At 49.3% G+C, this 19,760-nt stretch overlaps 1 protein-coding gene across 1 annotated transcript; it reads right to left on the reverse strand.

The window, feature by feature from the left end:
• On the reverse strand, nt 1-1,737 carry FZD5 (frizzled class receptor 5). The gene has a single exon (XM_066622004.1). The coding sequence runs from the start codon at nt 1,735-1,737 to the stop codon at nt 1-3; it is 1,737 nt and encodes a 578-aa protein (XP_066478101.1).
• Between the last annotated feature and the right edge of the window lie 18,023 nt (nt 1,738-19,760).

The following is a 19,760-nucleotide window of genomic DNA, read 5'->3' on the forward strand; positions in this document are numbered from 1 at the left end:
TCATACATGGGACAGCGGGACTTGTTTGTGGTAAGAAGCAGAACTGGGCACCCCAGTCCTTGCAGTCAGGGCCGTGTGGGCTTCACTGTACATGGTTGTACTGATGGGCTTTCCACTCCTGCAACAGCGACCTGTGAACCGCCTCCAAGACTCCAAAGTCTTGCCTGACCAAATCCAGACCCCAGAGGTTATCCCCACAACCAAGCACATGAAGTACTTCAACATGAAGACAGCATAGTCAGGCTTCAGTTTGTGTTTGTCCCCTGGGCAAGAGCAGTTCTGAGCCATCTCCCACCTCTCCCGATAGTGCTGTTCGTAAATGTAGCAAGCCACCACTATAGTGGCTGGCACAGTGTAAAGGACGGTGAAGATCCCAATCCGGATCATCAACTTCTCCAGCTTGTCTGTTTTTGTGCCTCCTTGCTTAATAACACTCCGGATCCTGAAGAGGGACACAAACCCAGCCAGTAGAAACATGGTCCCAGTGAAAAGGTAGACCACCAAAGGCGCCAACACAAAACCCCGGAGTTTGTCAACGTTCTGATTACCCACATAACAGATGCCAGCCACTGGGTCGCCATCCACTGAGCTCAGAGCCAGAACAGCGATGGACTTGACACTTGGAATAAGCCAGGCTGCCATGTGGAAATACTGGGAATAGCTCGCAATGGCCTCATTGCCCCATTTCATCCCAGCCGCCAGGAACCAGGTGAAAGACAAGATGACCCACCAGATGGAGCTGGCCATGCCAAAGAAGTAGATCAGGAGGAAGACAATGGTGCAGAGGGCAGGTCCCGTGGTCTCATAGTGGATGTGGTTGTAATCTTTGTTGCAGGCCACATTTGCATGGCCCACCACAAGCCGAATGATGTAGCCAATGGACACAAAGAGATAGCAGGAGGACAAGAAGATGATCGGACGCTCAGGGTACTTGAATCGCTCCATGTCGATCAGAAAAGTGGCCACCGTGGTAAAGGTGGAGATGAAACAGAGGACCGACCACAGGCCGATCCAGAAAGTGGCAAAGGTTTTCTCATCCTGGGTGAAATAGGGCTGAAAACAAGGGACGGCACAGTTGCGGACATGTCCAGTCTCAATTTTGTTGTACAGAGGATGCGTTTCTTTGGAAATGAAGACCAAGGGCTCTTTGCACTCACACGACCGCTTGCAGTCCCCACCGGGAGGATGCTGGCCAGCTAACGGGATGAGGTTTTTGTGGGTTCCTTTGGAGGGGCGGGTGGGTTTTGCAAAAAAGGGGGGCAAGGTGGTGGCCTCTGTCCGGTTGTAATCCATGCACAGCATCTCCGTGTCCCCCAGGATGGGTAGCTTGTCACAGTTCATCCTCTCTGGCCAAGCAAAACCATACTGCCTCATCAGAGGCGAGCAGCCTGCCTTGGCCCTTTCACACACCGACCTGCAGGGAGGCAGAGGTTTGGCATAGTCCAGCAGGCAGATGGGGGTGTACATGCTGCAGAGGAAAAACTTCAGGTCCGGAGAGCACTGGATCTCCACCAGGGGCCAGAACTGGTGCACTTCCAGCCCGGCCTCGTCCTGCGTGTCGTGGTTGAACTGGTTCGGCATGTACGTCAAGTTATAGCCAATGCCCTTGCACATGGGCACGGTGATCTCTTGGCAGACGATGGCTTTGGAAGCAGCAAGCACCGGAGTTGGCACCTTTAGCAGGAACAGCAACAGGCTCAACAGAGCGTCTCCCAGGCTGGGGCTAAACCCAGCCATGGCAAGCAGCAGCAGCACCCAAACAGGAGACCAAGGTTGACTTCTTCGGTCCAGTTGGGATATTTTTTTACCCCAGTAGAATTACAGATCCCAAGAAAGCGAGAGCTGTGGAGGGCAGGAAATCTCTCCCAAAGTAACTTGCAAGGCACACATGATCAGACCCCCCCCCCCCCAGTCCAGTCTGATCCTCCTCGCAGCCTGGGAATCTCAAGTCCTCAAACTGGCCCAGGGCTGGTTCCAGACTCCCCGGGAGGTTCTGCCCTCCTGCAGCGCAGGTGCCTTAAGGGGGGTAAAACCCAGCAAAGCAGCAAAAGACCAACTCCATGACAAACCGGCTCGGAGTCGCCGTGCTCCCATCCCAGGCTGCAACCCTGGCCACACTTTCCTGAAAGTAAGTCCCATTGACTAGAATGGGACTTACTTCTGCGTAGGCATGCATAGGATTGGGCTTCCAGGCGGCAACCCCAGCCACGCTTTCCTGGGAGTAAGTGCCAGTGACTCTGACGGGACTTACTTCTGAGTAGACAGGCACTCAGATCAGTCTCTGCCTGCTGGGCAGCTCAGCGCAGGGTCCGGATCGGAAGGTGCCCGCGGAGGAAAAGTTTGCTGGGAAACTCTGAAAGTCCTTCCTGGGCGGAGGATCGGGCCCGGCGGAGGGAGAGCGCGGCTTCCTCGGGCGATCACTTTCCCCGCAGCCCAGCCGGCCGCCGGGGCTGTGCGTCTGGGGGTCCCGCTGCGGTGCCGGCCGCGTGGTCAGGGAAAGCGGCCCCCATGCCTCGCCCCGCTCCGCGGCGGGCTCCGCGGGCGCAGCAGACCGGGCAGGGCCAGCGAGAGCCCCGGCCAGGCGGGCGGGGAAGCAGCCGGCAGCGCCCGGGGCGAGAGGAGAGGAAGCACCGGGCAGCCCCTGCTGGACGCGCACAGCCCGAGAAGCGCCAGAGTGCAGCTCCCCGCCGGAGCCACCTGCGCTCTAATGCCCGGGCTGCGGGACCGCCCACGGCCCGCCCACGCGCTGGAGAGCGCCCGGGACCCGCCCCCGCCGCCGAGAGAAGCCCCGCAGGGCCAGCCCGGGGAAGGGGAGGGGAGGGGGCAGGCTCGCCCCTTCGCACGGCCGCGCGGGCAGCGGCGGCCTTGCGGGGTTCACGGCCACCGGGGGTGGCCCTGGCTGCAGATCGGGTCTGGCGCGCTCAGGGAGCGGGTGCGGCGTCGCCATTCGGCAGGAAGCGAAACGAGCCTCCGCGTTCAGTGGCAGTCTACCTGTCAGCAGCCGGTGGCGGGGGGCGCGTCAACCACGCGTGGGTCGCCTTCCTGCCCTGTCTGTGGGCTTCCTGAGCACGTGGCAGCGGGCCCGTTGGAAACGGGGCGCTGGGCACCCCCAGCGAGACTCTTCTGCTGCTTGGGGGGGTTTGCAGGCTCAGACTGGGGGCATCTTGCAAGTACAGGGAAACTCCTCTGGCTGCTGATCCGGGTAGTGGCCTGGCCATCAAGTCCCTTCCATGGCGTTTGGTTGCAGCCTTTCTGAAGTGAAAATTTCACTTTGCAGGTGTAGCCTTAACAAGGATGGGTTTTGCAGTGCCTGAAAGACTCAGGGCCCAGTCCTGTCCAACCTTCCAGTGCTGGTGCACCTGTGCCAGAGGGGTGCGCGCTGCATCTTGTGGTGAAGGGGCAATCAATGGGACCTTCTCAAGGTATGGGAGCATGTGTTTCCTTATCATGGGGCTGCATTGTGGCTACACCACAATGTAGTGGAGCTGGAAAGTTGAGTAGGGATAGGGTCCAATCCTATCCAATTTTCCAGCACCAGTGCAGTCATAATGCAGCCCCTAGGTAAGGGAACAAGATCCCATACCTCTGTGACTGCCTCCCCGCCACAGGATGTAGTGTACACCCCTTCAGCACGACTGCACCAGCAGTGGAAAATTGGATAGGATTGGACCCTATTCAGTTTTCCGTTGCCAATGTAGCCATACCAATGGGGCGTGTGCTACATCTTGCAGTTGGGGGGGGGGCTAGTCACAGAGGCCTCCTCAAGGTATGGGGACATTTGTTCCTTTACTTTGGGGCTGCATTGTGGCTGTGCCGGTGCTGGGCAATTGAATTGGATAGGATTGGGCCCTGAGTCTTTCAGGCACTTCAAAACCCATCCTATTCCAGCATTCATGAAATATGTTTTCATGCAATACAGGCCATGTACTAAGGCATGAAAAAATCCTCAGTAGGTAGGCACAGTCACAGAGAGAGAGAGAGAGAGAGAAATAGGGGGGAAAAGTGGTGATAGGTAGGGTCAAAGGGCTCCTATGGGATGGGGGAAGACAGTGACCATTATTATGACATCAAGAAGAGTGACAGTTCACCACTGAGAGTCCTGCTGGCTGCGCCAAGTCAATTCACTCAAGTGCGCAGACAAGAAGGGGTGGGAAAGGGGCTTTAGACATCTGTATTAAGCAGATGTATAAAGCAAAAAAAACCTTTGGTTGTATGCAACGCAACAGGTATTATTTTGTTACATTTTTTATCTTTGGATCCTTGGCATCCACAAGTGTCTTCCAAGTGTGGAGCGCTTTAAGCAGGTGCTCCTGTGAAGCTGAATGGAATTAGTCAAACCAAAAAAGAAGATTCCCTCAGAGAAGTGCAGTCCTCATTTGATCTTAAGCATTCACATCTCTGAAGCGATTAGGCTAGTGGCTGAAAGGGAAAGAGCAATACATCTTTCTGCACACTTTTCAAACACGTGAAGTCTCATATGGAAGCAGAACGAGTCCTGAAATTGCAGCTTTTGGAGACACTGACAGCATGTCAAACATATGGTTGTTTCATCTTCTTATAAACCCTGAAGAATAAGAACTGCAGAATAGGGACAAACAAGTTGGAGAGCTGGAAGGACTCATTGCGGAGGGGTTGGAGAGTCCCTTCTCCTAATGGCCACTGCAGGGCTCCCCCAACCTCCCCTGCGACACAGTATCTCTACTGTGCCCAGCCTCAGGTGCTTACATGTGTGGCCATGCTGCAAATGTCAATACATTTTTCTTACAGTAAAAAAAGTATAACTTGTGAAGAAAAAAAACTTGGCAGATGTCACCTTCTGCCACTCAGTTGTCCTCTTGGCAGAGCAGAGGACACATTGTGTGTGCTACCCATATATACCATATCAGTGGTGGTATATGCAGTGGACAACTGCAGGAGAAATGCAGGGAACAACGATAGCCACTCTTTATAGCCTTCATAGATCTCACGAAAGCTTTTGACCTGGAAAGAGCAGGGATGGCCTCTTCAAGATTCTCCCCAAGATCGGATGTCCACCCAGGCTCCTCAGCATCATCAGATCTTTCCACAAGGACATGAAGGGCACTGTTGTCTTCGATGGCTCCACATCAGACCCCTTTGACATCCGAAGCGGAGTGAAGCAGGCCTGTGTTCTTGCGCTGACCTTGTTTGGGATTTTCTTCACTGTCCTGCTGAAGCATGCCTTTGGAACTGCAACAGAAGGCATCTATCTCCGGACCAGATCAGATGGAAAGCTCTTCAACCTCTCCAGACTGAGAGCAAAGTCCAAAATCCAGCTGAAATGTCTGCGTGACTTCCTCTTTGCCGACGATGCAGCTGTCACTACCCACTCTGCCAAAGATCTCCAGCAGCTCATGGATCGATTTAGCAAGGCCTGCCAAGTCTTAGGACTGACAATCAGCCTGAAGAAAACACAGGTCATGGTTCAGGATGTGGACTCACCTCCCTGCATGACAATCTCTGCGCATGAACTGGAGGTTGTCCATGACTTTGTGTACCTTGGCTCAACAATCTCCGACACTCTTTCGATACTGAGCTAAACAAACGCATCGGTAAAGCAGCTACCACGTTTTCCAGACTCACAAAGAGAGTCTGGTCCAACAAGGCTGATGGAACATACCAAAATCCAGGTCTACAGAGCTTGCGTCCTGAGTACACTTCTGTACTGCAGCGAGTCATGGACTCTTCGCTCACAACAGGAGAGGAAACTGAATACTTTCCACATGCGCTGCCTCCAACGCATTCTCGGCATCACCTGGCAGGACAAAGTTCCAAACAACACAGTCCTGGAATGTGCTGGAATCCCTAGCATGTATGCACTGCTGAAACAGAGACGCCTGCGTTGGCTCGGTTATGTCGTGAGAATGGATGATGGCCAGATCCCAAAGGATCTCCTCTATGGAGAACTCGTGCAAGGAAAGCGCCCTACAGGTAGACCACAGATGCGATACAAGGACATCTGCAAGAGGGATCTGAAGGCCTTAGGAGTGGACCTCAACAAGTGGGAAACCCTGGCCTCTGAGTGGCCCGCTTGGAGGCAGGCTGTGCAGCATGGCCTTTCTCAGTTTGAAGAGACACTTGGCCAACAGTCTGAGGCTAAGAGGCAAAGAAGGAAGGCCCATAGCCAGGGAGACAGACCAGGGACAGACTGCACTTGCTCCCAGTGTGGAAGGGATTGTCACTCCCGAATTGGCCTTTTCAGCCACATTAGACACTGTTCCAGAACCACCATTCAGAGCGCGATACCATAGTCTTTCGAGACCGAAGGTTGCCAACAACCCATATATCCTCCCTTGGAAAGGGAAGGAGAAACCTGCTGGGATACAGCACTGAAACTTTGACAAACAGCCACATGCATGCGGGGGAATAATGTTTTCCTCACATGGCTTTGGAGCCACAATGGGGTATTGTTTAGTGCAATCAAGCCCTGAGAAGAGGTGCTAATCATCTTCAACTTGCAGCACTTAGCACCTCTTGGGTAGGTGCTAAGTGCTGTTAATTAAAGAGCTGTTTGGAAATCGAATTACCTGTGGAGTACACTGAGTGTGCAGAAGCAAGCTGGGGCATCTAGTTCATTTGCAGCATCTCTCCCCACCCCCCATTCCTTGAAAGGGAAATGCCATTACCAACAATAGCATCTCAATCAGAAGACAGTCCTGAATTTCAGGGGCAGATCCAGATGGCATCTGAGGAAGCAGATGAGTCATCCCTGGGCAATGATTTATCATTATAAATGATGCCTACAGCACTTGACTAGTGCTATCTAATACTTGTCTCACGAGAATGACTGCTGAATCATAATTGTGAATACCAACACTCTGCTGTGGACACCTGGGCCACAATCCAACACAGAGATAGTCAATCAGTGGGCCTCTGTGTCAAATTGTAACCCTAACTCGGGAGCCAAGCCATTGGGCAGGATCTTCTGAAGACACTCACCAGCTCTTTCCTAACATGTGTCCTAATTTTGACCAGAACTTGTCATTTCCAGCACAGCGTGTGCGTTGTTTCATAATGCACACACTGACGGTCACTTCTGGAGCCTGTGACGCTTCAGTTACACATTCACCCATGTTAACCTTGCCCTGCAGAAGCAAAACCTGGCATGGCCAACCCAGAAATGGCAGAAGGAATGGAGAGATGAATGGTGCTGGCATGCTGTGAAAAGTCCTCAACCCTCTGGGCTTTCACCAGAGGATTCCTGCTTGCTGCCCAAACAACCTGCAGAATTCCTGCTAAATCCCGGCTTTTTTATTAGTTGAAGCATGTTTTTTCATCTGCTGCAGATTTTTTGGGCTGTGTGAGTAGCAAGTGGACTCTGCCAAGCCGTGGTCTCTGCCACAGGGATGGTGGGCTCAAAGCAGCCACTCACCCAGGCATACATTAATGTAAGCAGTCTATACGTTTCATGCCTGGACAGTCCCTGCTCACTGTTTGGTATCTCACTTTGATTTGTAGGTTGCCCTGTCACTAGGGCTTGGGGTGAGTCATGCTGACATGTTCCTACCTTAATCCTCACAGTTGCCATGCAACGACTGTCAGGACTGCTCCCATTTTACAGGAGAATAACTAAGGCTGACTTGCTCAAGGCCACCCATCGAGTGCCTGGCCAGCCTGGGATTTGAGCACACATCTCCCAAGTCCAAGCTGAAGGAACCTCACTATATATGGAGCGACATAGTCTTCTCCATGGAACATACTTTCCAGTGTCCTTCCCCGAAGGAAGATTAAAGAGGAATCCTCTTGTTTTGTCAGTTGGTAAAACATTTTTTAATAGTCCCTAACAATCTTCCACCACGTGACACATCCTGATGCAAAAGCACTATGTCAAAGAAGGGCCCACTGGTTGTATTCTGTGCAAAATAGTGTTACGAAAGAAAAAGCCAGTGTAATTCACCTCCAGTGTGTAAACAGCTTGAAATAGGCTTAATGCGACATCAGCCTGCTTTTTATGAACATGCTGTCTATTATGTGGGGAAGCTGGTTTCCAGCGGCCTCAATAGGAGAGAAGGAACACATCAAGCAAGCCAAGTGGAAAGGCTAAGGTACTGTATAACCTATTAACCTTTCAACATGTGCCTTTGTCCTGCCTAGTCTGTTGTAGAATATTAACTCTTTCCCCGTCCCCCATTCCCCCCTCCCATTCACCACTGAATTGTCACTTGCCCAAGGGTTTATTTTCTGCTTGCTCCCACATGCCTGGCCAGTCTATTCCCATTTTAGGGGTGCTTCTTTATTTGGCATTCATTGAGCTGCTTACCTTGAACATCCCACTCTGTTTATATAGCTTAAGTGGGTCATATTGTCTTTTGCTTCAGTTAACCTCACAACTACCTTGGAGAGTTGGTGACTGCCCTTAGGGACACTGTCACTCTCCTCCTGCCAGACTGTCTAGTCCCATGGACATCCCAAGACCTCCTGATGCCTGAGGCAGCCTGCCAAATGCTGCCCCCCCTTATTTGATGATCTGCCAGCCTCTCCCACTCTCCAGTGTTCTAGCTCAGCATTCCCCTCCCCTACACATTTTCTCTTTCTCTGTTCCTCTCTTCCTTTTCCAATCCAGAGAGTGGAAGGAGAAGGAGGAGCAGTGAAGGCAAGTAGGTGAACAGAAATGGGTTCCTCCTACCAATCTGTCGCCTGTTGCGACTGCTTGAGTTGGCTTCAAGGATGGGCCAGCACTGTAGGCCTTAATGATAAGGCTGTGTGATAAGCAAAACGTAGCAAACGCCCAGCCATTTTCTCTGACATGGGTGTGCATTTGTGGGGAAGGCTACCTGTTGAATTACTGTCATCCAACACAGCTCTTAAAGGCACCGATGCCCAGCCCGAAAAATGTTCTTATCCCCATTTTACAGGCGGGACATGGCTGGTGAGTCCATATAGCACTGACAGCAGACTCTGCATATCCCTGGACCAAGTCTGACACCCAGGTAGTAAAGAAACAATTGGTTATCAGGTCATCCAGTTAAAACATAAAAGCCCTGCTGGATCACCCGACAAAGGATTCATCTGGTCCAGCATCCTGTTCCCTACAGTGGCCACTCATAGGTGCCCAGGAAGCCCACAAACATAGCATGAAGGCAACAGCCTTCCCTCATTCTTTGCCCAGCAATGAGGAATCAGAGCTATACTGCTTGGGAACATGGAGGCTTCAGTTTGCTAGCATGATTAATAGCCATTAATGAACATCTCTTCCATGAATGTTGTCCAGGCTGAAGGTTAAATAGCTGATACACATGGAAATCTTTCATGCTATTTCCTTCTGCTTTTGCATAGAAGGACACATACTACATTTCAGGTTCTTGCAGTTTGCATATAGGTTTTTCCAGTCCGTGGGTGGCACAAGTCCGAGGAGAGCGGAGCGGCTTGAAGCTGCTCCGTTCTCCCTGGGAACGAGGGTTGGGATCCGGCGTAACTGCCGGATCCCAGCCCCACCTCCTGCTTCCCACCTGCCTGCCCCTGGGCCACCTTCCTCCCCCCGCCCAGGAACACCTCCCTTCCTCCTCATCCCCGCCCCCCCATGCCTACCTTTCATCCTTACATCTCATCTGAGCCAATGCAAGGAGCTGGGGGGAAGCTGGCACGGAGGCTTCCATCAGCTTCCACAGGCCGGTGCTTCTTGGAGCGCCAGCCCGGCTTCCTCCCGAGGAGGCGCAAACGTGCTTTACGGCATGTTTGCGACCCACCCAGGCCAGCCCAAGGGACTTGGGCCAGCATAGGGCGCAGTTAGGATTGCGCCCTAAGTAAGAATAGTCTCTAAAAGTATTACTGTATGGGTTGCTGAAGTAAAATCTGGAAAACTCTTACAAAGAAGAAAAAGTTCCATAAACATTGTATTATAAAGGAGCACAACATTTAATCAATTTATTTCTGGTGTCAAAATTAGATTGTTTGTTTGCTGCTGGTGGGGAGGGATCTGGTCACCTGAAAGCATGCATGAGCCTGCACAGGGAGCCACATAAAAGGACAGGAACTAGAAGATCCAAGAGAAACACTGAAAGGGCTTGGAAGTGCATCAATTTCTGTCAAGGTAAATGGCTAAGACATACATGTGGGTCTTCCAGGCAGTCAACTCAGCCCCCTTTCTGCCTCCGAAGTATTGTACTGTATTCCCAATACACTTTCAAACATTGCCTCACAACCATGTGGCCTAGAAACTTGGTCTTTAAAACAAAAAGAGCTGTTGGTCTAGTTCTGGATCAGAAAATCAGATCCTATTCATACTAAGGTCCCACTGCTTATGATCCGGGCTTCTGGGAAGGGGGAAAAGGCAACAAAATACTTCTCCTTTCACTAATATCTCCTTTGAGTCCTAATAAACCCCATTTCCCTTGTTGTGTGAAAATGCCACAAGATATTTGTAAAATTCACTTTAATTTCCAGCCCCAGCCCGAAATCCACAACATTGCAATGGTCAAATGATTTCAGAGAAAAGGCACTGACTAGGGAGCAGACTGGTGTGGCAGTGGTCACTGTTTACCTTGTAGCTGTTGCCTTTGCGCAAGTTCAGTCCAAAGATCAGGGTAGTGGCTCACATACGCCCACTGTGACCAACTCCATACATGGAAGAGCAGGAGGCATCAATCCACCGCCAGAATGTTTACAGCATTCCTCAGACTTAGGAAAACTAAGCTATACGTCAGAAAAAAGAAAACAAGAGGATGATGTGTATGCAGTGACCTATTTCTTAACAGCCCACCACAATTATCCACTCCTCACACTCACATGCTCAGAGGCAAGGGCACCTTTATTTTATTTATTTTCACAGATTTTATTTGGTTCCTCCCCTCCTTTTGTCCTCACAACAACCCTGTGAGGTAGGCAAGGCAATCGCAGTGCGGATTCTGAGCCAACAGGTCCACCACTGATATGGTATTCTCCCTTAGACAACTGCAGGAGAAATGCAGGGAACGACGACAGCCACTCTTTATAGCCTTCATAGATCTCACGAAGGCTTTCGACCTGGTCAGCAGGGACGGCCTGTTCAAGATTCTCCCCAAGATTGGATGTCCACCCAGGCTCCTCAGCATCATCAGATCTATCCACAAGGACATGAAAGGCACTGTTGTCTTCGATGGCTCCACATCAGACTCCTTTGACATTGGAAGCGGAGTGAAGCAGGGCTGTGTTCTTGTGCCAACCTTGTTTGGGATTTTCTTTGCTGTCCTGCTGAAGCATGCCTTTGGAACTGCAACAGAAGGCATCTATCTCCAGACCAGATCAGACGGAAAGCTCTTCAGCCTCTCCAGACTGAAAGCAAAGTCCAAAGTTCAGCTGAAATGTCTGCGTGACTTCCTCTTTGCCGACGATGCAGCTGTCACTACCCACTCTGCCAAAGATCTCCAGCAGCTCATGGATCGATTTAGCAAGGCCTGCCAAGTCTTAGGACTGACAATCAGCCTGAAGAAAACACAGGTCATGGTTCAGGATATGGACTCATCTCCCTGCATGACAATCTCTGCGCATGAACTGGAGGTTGTCCATGACTTTGTGTACCTTGGCTCAACAATCTCCGACACTCTTTTGATACTGAGCTAAACAAATGCATCGGTAAAGCAGCTACCACGTTTTCCAGACTCACAAAGAGAGTCTGGTCCAACAAGAAGCTGACGGAACATACCAAGATCCAGGTCTACAGAGCTTGCGTCCTGAGTACACTTCTGTACTGCAGCGAGTCATGGACTCATCGCTCACAACAGGAGAGGAAACTGAACGCATTCCACATGCGCTGCCTCCGACGCATCCTCGGCATCACCTGGCAGGACAAAGTTCCAAACAACACAGTCCTGGAACGAGCTGGAATCCCTAGCATGTATGCACTGCTGAAACAGAGACGCCTGCGTTGGCTTGGTCATGTTGTGAGAATGGATGATGGCCAGATCCCAAAGGCTCTCCTCTATGGAGAACTCGTGCAAGGAAAGCGCCCTACAGGTAGACCACAGCTGCGATACAAGGACATCTGCAAGAGGGATCTGAAGGCCTTAGGAGTGGACCTCAACAGATGGGAAACCCTGGCCTCTGAGCGGCCCGCTTGGAGGCAGGCTGTGCAGCATGGCCTTTCCCAGTTTGAAGAGACACTTGGCCAACAGTCTGAGGCAAAGAGGCAAAGAAGGAAGGCCCATAGCCAGGGAAACAGACCAGGGACACACTACACTTGCTCCCAGTGCGGAAGGGATTGTCACTCCCGAATCGGCCTTATCAGCCACACTAGACGCTGTGCCAGAACCACCATTCAGAGCGCGATACCATAGTCTTCCGAGACTGAAGGTTGCCAACACACCACACACTCACATGCTCAGAGGCAAGGGCACCTTTATCTTATTTATTTTCACAGATTTTATTTGGTTCCTCCCCTCCTTTTGTCCTCACAACAACCCTGTGAGGTAGGCAAGGCTGAGAAATAATGACTGACCAAGGTCACCCAGGAAGCTTCATGGCTGAGTGGAGATTTGAACCTAGATTTTTCCAGGTCCAAGTTCAACTCCTGAATCACGACACCATCCTGTCAAGGGTAGATTGATATGAATCTGCACTTGCCAGAGTTATTTATTTGTTTAAATATTTCTATCCTGCCATTCTTTCTTACAACAAAATAGACTGGGCAGTTAGGATTGGAACCTACAACCTGTTTTCAGTACCAGTTTCAGTACAGCTGAAAGTCACGGTAGTGTGAGGTAATATTTGATAACGCATCCTTCATAAAGAGCATCCTTCCTATTTCTCCCAGTAACCTCAATAAGCCGCTGCACATCTGACATGGAGATAAGAACTTCCAGGATGGCTTTCAGGCTTCTAGCACCTTCCATTGTAGAATATCAATTCTGACACTTTCTGCAAGCTTTTGGTGATGGTGCAGAGGTGCTTACGTGTCTGGTGTGCATTGTCTTTCCCTTGGCGGGGTGGTGAGGTAGAGGTTCCAGCTGGGTGTTTGTGTACAAGACCTCTTGGGGCAGAATATCTGTGACAAGAGGCAAGTGTTAACATGGTTCTGGCTCCCCATGTTGCGATGGACAAGAGATTGCTTGTGCAAAGTGCTCCCTTTGTGCCCTTTCATCATGCTTCCTATCACGAAGTTCCCCTTTGAGAGACCAGAGATATATAGTCCCTGCTGCACACCTGAGCTTTTGTACAGGGGTTGGTGGGCTGTGATGGAGTACCAAATGTAGTCAGTGCCCTATGCTCTGTCATACGAAAGTGGGTAGGGCATGGGGTGAGGAGAGATGCCGTTTTCTGCTGTTCCTCCCCTCCTCATTTTTCCTTATGGGGTTACTCCTGCCTATAGCAACAAGTCTGTTGTTGGCATAGCATTTTTCCAGGGTCAGAGGCATGTGTGTTGTCTGAAGGGGAGGTTATGATATGTGTACATCATCTCCCCCTCATCCCTCCTACATCTCTCCCACATCATGCCACAGTCTCCTCCCTGTTTGGGGCCCTCTGCTGCTGGAGTTGCCCTGATGTCTGAGCCCCATCAGCATGGTGCTTTTCAGGAGTTGCACTGGCGTCCATGGTGCATCCTTTGGTGGGCAGGGTTCTACCCTGGCAGAACTGTCATTGCACCAGCATACATGGAGATATGCCAGTATACCTGAGGAATGAGTTGCTAGTGAGTTCATGGCAGAAGTGAGATTTGAAATAGGGAAGTCCTGATGTGCAACTCAGTTGCTAAGTGTCAAACTACGTAGCTGTGATCCTAAGAGTGCAATGTGGTCCAATGGGGATTAGTTTTATTTTTAAATGGTAAGTGAGGGTGCATGAAACATGGCAAAACCACAGTGGGGAATCGGGGGCTTTAGTATGTTGTCCCTACTGTGGTTTTGATGTCAATTGCAGGCCCTCCCATGCTATTTTGAGAGGGGAAAAAACTTCAGCTGGCTTTCAGTTGAAATTCTTTTTCTCCAAATGAATATATTTATTTATTTTTCACATTTTTATACCGCCCTTCCTCCAAAGAGCTCAGGGCAGTGTACACAGCTGCTCCCCTCCTTTTGTCCTCACACAACCCTGTGAGGTAGGTGAGGCTGAGAGAAAGTGACTGGCCCAAGGTCACCCAGGAAGCTTCATGGCTGAGGGGGGATTTGAACCTGGATCTTCCAGGTCTACGTCCACCTCCCAAACCACTGCACCACCCTGGCTTGCAGGGGGGCATAATTGAAATCAAAATTGTGGTGGGGATAAAAATCATTTTGTGACACCCCCCCCCCCCGCTTGCTCTTTCAGTACAGTTCAGTTTTATTACGGTCACTGACCAGCATAAAAATAACAATACATTCATAGTATACAACTGAACGAACATACATACAACCCATCACAGCATCCTAACATAGGCTCTTGACAACATAAAATACTAACAATTAATAGATCTAAGTCTAGATAAGACTAAGTTTGGTCTAGTTATTGTGGAGTGAATGGAGTACAGTAAGGTACTTCTGAAAGTCTTCTAGTCCATATTGAATTAAAAACTTATTCAGAATATAAATACTCCTCTGTGAGCAACCTGGAAGTCCACAATCTACTCTCTTCCTCCTGCTGCTAACTGTAGTGGCTAAAAATTTAGCCACCCTCTGCTTTACCTCTGGATTTGCATCTGATAGAAGAGAATGACTGTAATCTTGACCTGGGCATTTGGTGAGCTCTTCTAACAGTGGGGAGATAAGGGATAACCGTATATCCTTATAAAAAATGCAATCCAGCAAAACGTCTGGTGGTTTCTGGGTTGGTTTGCCCCACAAGGACACAGTCGCTCCAAAAATGGGACCTTCCGAAAGCATCCTTCCACTACAGCTGAGGGCAAACTATCACACCGCCCCAATGTAAACGCCCTTCTAACTGGAAAAGGTAGGGAGCTGGGGTAGCTATATATCTGAGCTCCTCCTTGGTACAAAACTTTCTGACATTATTAAGGTCTTCCTGGCGTTCTGTGTCAAAGATTCGCTGCTTAATCCTGACTCCCGCCTGAGCCACTCCCAAGTCAAACAAAAATGGCATGGAAAATTCCAGAGAGGACAGTTTTCATTCCAGCCCTTTAATCCACCTGGATTTGTACTCACCTTGGAGGATTAGGGGAGCAATCCCTAATGGGTGTAGGTGCAGTCTTAACCAGTAAGAGCAAATGGCTACCCAGACATGGGCTTCTATCCTGATCAGGCCTGATTCCAGACGTAAAAAAGTGTTTGAGACAGTACTGGATACATGAAAGGCGGCCCTAATAAACTTAGACTGGACACGCTCCATTATCGTGATGTTGGGAAAAGGTCCCAACTGTGCTCCATACAATAATTGGGCCATCACCTTTGCCTCAAACAATTTAAGGGCTGCTGGCAGATACTGGGCTCCTTTACTTCACATAAATTGGAGAATAGCAGAAGAGGTTTGCTGACCGCTTAACATTACATTTTCTCCATGCACTTTCCTAGAACCATTTGTATGGAATACCACCCCCCAAATATTTAAAGTGGGACACCTGCTCTATTTTATGGCCATCGAACTTCCAGCACCAAATTTTTGGTTTCCTGGAGAAGACCAACAGCTTAGTATTACTATAATTTATCACCAGTTGATTTTCCTTGCAATACACATTCAGAGAGTTGAGAGCTCTTTTAAGGCCAATGGGTATTCTAGAAAGAATAACTGCATTGTCTTCATAAAGTAAGATGGCAACAGGCCTCCCAGCTAATTTACGGGGATGGAAGTTGGGATTTTGTAGATGGTCAACCATCGAATTGATATAGAAATTAAAAAGAAGCAGAGCCAGAATATAGCCCTGCTTCACCCCCTTTTGAGTTGGTACCACTTTAGTGAGGTGACCTTGCAGACTGCATTTCACTTTTAGCGCAGTATCTCTATGCAAGGACTGTATAAGAAAAAGCAGGCGCTGATCAATGTTAGTAGCCAACTCCTCCCATAGTTTAGTTCTTGAGATGGAGTCGAAAGCAGCCTTTAGATCTATAAAGGCCGCATAGAGGGGGAGCATTCTAGAGGACATATATTTCTCTACTAAATGTTGAAGTACCATGCACTGGTCAATTGTAGATCGACCCTCCCTGCAACCTGCCTGCTCCTCTGCTATTTTGTGTGTTGGCATCCTTCAGTCTCAGAAGACTGTGGTATTGCGCTCTGAATGGTGGTTCTGGAACAGAATGTCCTCTCCAGAGCGTGAAGCCTGGGTAAAGTAGATATGGAGGATAGACTGTTACTCATGCAGCAAGTCCCCCCTCTCCACGTCGCTGAAATGGTCCAATAGAAAGGCAGAAGCCAATACGGTTGGTTCCAGCGGCGTCGCAGGAGTTGCCAGAATGTGACTGTGTTCAGCCATGAACTGCCTCAGGGACTCCGGCTCCGGATTTTGCCTCGAGGTTGAATCCTGAAGCCTTTTCCATAACTGGATGTAGCCACAAGGCAGTGGAGGTTTGGGATCAGAGTTTTCCTTCTCTCAGATGAGCTGCCTTCCCAGGCTGACGAGTCCCATCTACCCGGTGGCTGTTCAGTCGCCTCTTACGACAAGTACAGCCAAACTGAGGGCCTATTCTTATCCCCCAGCCCCCAGCCCTCTGCTATTATGTTCTCTTGATTTAACCAATCCTTGAACTTCTCCTGCAAATGCTTCGCATGCAATTTGCTGATAATATTGAGTAAACTTTTGGCCTAAAATTGGAGGGGTCATTTTTCTTCCCCTTTTTGAAAATAGGGACAATAATTTCTACCCCCCCCCCCCGGTCTGTTAGTATGTGACCGGTTTTATCAATATAAGAAAATAGCGAAGCCAGTGCTGGTGCCCACCAATCTAGATTGTTTTTAATTAACTCCGGGGGAATAAGGTCTTCTCTGGGAGCCTTTCCATCCTTCAACTGAGTGACCAAACTATGTATCTCTGATACAGCGACTGGAGGCCAAGGAGCAGTCTCCTCCAGATCACTTGGAGTCTCACTAGGGACAAAGTCTGGGTCATTAGATAATTCATGGAAGTGCTTCTCCCAGATACCTGGCTGTATATAGCAATCAGATAAAGTTGGCCCATAATTAGGTGGGTTCTTTATCAATCTCCAAAACCTACCCGAATCCTTGGCTCTGGCGGCCTGTATTAATCCTGCCCACTCATTTCTCACAGCCACTTTCTTTTTGTAGGTCACCAGCCTTTTATATTGCTTTTTACCGTTTTTGTTGTTGGCAACCTTCAGTCTCGAAAGACTATGGTATCGCGCTCTGAATATAATACCCCATCAGGCCACATTGCTCAATAAGATACACCCCTAGTTTGATTCTTAGCCACAAAGCAACACACGCTCTAAAATGCATTGAAATGCAAACACTTCCCTTTTTAGCTGATGGAATTCTGGATTGTTACAACAATCCACAAGCAAGCCAGGCACAAAATATTATAACTGTCAGAATTTGGGGGTCTATCATCTGAAAATATTATAGACAGGGATGGGAACTTGAGTCAGTGACTCAGACCCAAGTTGCGAAAATGTGCATTTTTCGATGACTTGTTGACTTGTGAGTTGCACACATGGAAGACTCTGAAAAACACTTGAGTCAGGGGCCCCCTGACTCAGCACTCATCCCCATGCATACTCAAGTCTGGGTGTGCTTGCTTACTTTTTTTTGCAGTGTGAAAGACCTCGTGGGGTCATTCTGACCAGGTGGGCAGTTGGTGGTTCCAGCCACGAGCCATGGAAGGGTTAATGCATCCAAGCAGGAAGGGGGAGGCAAGAGTGAGCTGCTTTGCCCATGAGAGGAAGGGAGGAACCCATGATCATTGGACGAAGGATGGGAGGGCAGTAGGAGGAGCCCAAGAGGGTTCTTGCCTTAGGATTGGCTGGAGGGGGAAAAAGGAGGTGGGGAAGCAGGGGGGAGGTAGTTTGTAGCAATCATGCTTTCCAACCTTGTGGCTTCTATGGGCTCTGTTGTTACTTGGGAGGGGGAACCCACACTGAATGACTAGCTGCAATGGAACTACTTCTGAGTAGAGCTAACAAGGATTGGGTCATCCTAGTAAACCTCGCAGCTGCTGCACACCCTCCTCCCTCTTGCCACTTCTGTCCCTGCTCTCTTGCAGTCCATCCCACCCTTTCCCATCCCTGGGATTTTCCTATCCCTGATTACATTTGCATTTTGTCTCACTAACAGCAGTGCCTCAGTACAGCTGTGCCGCAAATGGATGCACTTCTCCTGGTTCTGATTACCTGTTTGGCCAATACTGTTCTTCATCCCAAACATTTTCAAGCTTTTTGGCAAAGCCCCTTGGTAGTTGAGTCAAGACTTTCCACACTTCCCACACAACGGGACGAGCCTGGCACCCATTCTACTGTGAACCTTTGCCCACCCAGCTTGGCGCTCCGCACTTGCTATCTGTAAGTCTTCACTGTTCATCAAGGTACTCCCAGTTTGGCTGATGGTGTTACAGAAAGGATCTGCTGCATTTCCCGATCTTGTTGCCACCCAAATGGCAGCCCATCTCATTTGGTGCCACAGCTGAGTGTTCTAGCCTGGAACTTTCCTTGCACAGTTCTGGAGAATCAAGTGTATGGGTGAGGGTGGGTGTGGGTTACGTTTCTCTGAAAGCATAAATCAAAGTCCTGCTTGTGAAACCGAAATGATAAATTATTCTTGGTCAAGGAAAGTCATTCAGCACGTGTTGTGTAAATACTACAGACTATAAATATGTGAATTGTAGATGCACATATGGAGTAATTTTCCCTCCCACCCCCACATTTATTGCTTCAACAGAAACTAAATGGGTCCTTCAAACCAATTAGGAGCCATTGTTGTGTTAGAAGCCATTGTGTATTTTAGAACTCTTCTTTTTAAGGGAATTTTGCATTATTTACTTAAACTGATACTCAAGAAGTTCTCTGTTAGTGCAAATGCCTTTTAGGCTTGGTCAGACTGCTCAAATATGGGGTGGTGTGGGGAGCTGTCTGTGTTGATTTTTGTATTGCTAGGAGCTCAACTTCCTTTTGGTACAGATGAGAAGAGGCCTTCCTAGAGGAGCACTGATCACTTTTAATACTGGCTGGTGACTACTACATCCTTGAAACTTCACCTGCTTGTGGATGGGGCTGGAGAGAAACAGTTTGCCAGCAAAGGGCAGCAATATTGAGCTGATCATCATATCTTATAATAAATGCATCCTTTTTTCTTCTTCTTTTGCCCTTGTTTGGAGGTTGCCTCCTTCTTTCCTTATTACAGTTGAAAGGTGAAGAAGCCAGAAGTTTAGCACTTTTGCAGCTGGCTGGCAAGAAGGAGCCTTGGAGGATTCCAAATGCATGCGGTTTGCTTTTGAAGGAACCTATCTGGCATGAAAGAGGAACACACTCTAGGTGCTTTCCTGTTTCTATCTGTGTAATTTATATAACTGTAAATAAAATAGTATTTTTTAAGCCTTCTTTCAACACTCTTTTCTCTCAAGGATCACTGAGCTCTTATCAAGCTTCCCCCCCCCCCCAACCCTTACTGGTTAGGGAAAAGGAGATTATGGCATGCTGCCATAGCTGGAGGCCAAATTGTTCCTAGTTTTTCCAAGTCCCAAATCAACAGTGTTTTACTAAAAACAGTGGGGACAATCCAGTCAAAGGTAAGGACTGGTGTGCCCCCACCCCATTATTTCAATCAGAGAGAGAGAGAGAGAGAGAGAGAGCAGAGCAGAGCAGAGCAGAGCAGAGCATGTGCTTCCTGTCCCCAGTGAAATCAATGGGACCAAACAACATTTTGGTTTGACTGGATTGTGCCATCTCTGTATACAA

The sequence above is a fragment of the Tiliqua scincoides genome, chromosome 1 (genome assembly GCF_035046505.1).
Source record: "Tiliqua scincoides isolate rTilSci1 chromosome 1, rTilSci1.hap2, whole genome shotgun sequence".
NCBI lineage: Eukaryota > Metazoa > Chordata > Lepidosauria > Squamata > Scincidae > Tiliqua > Tiliqua scincoides.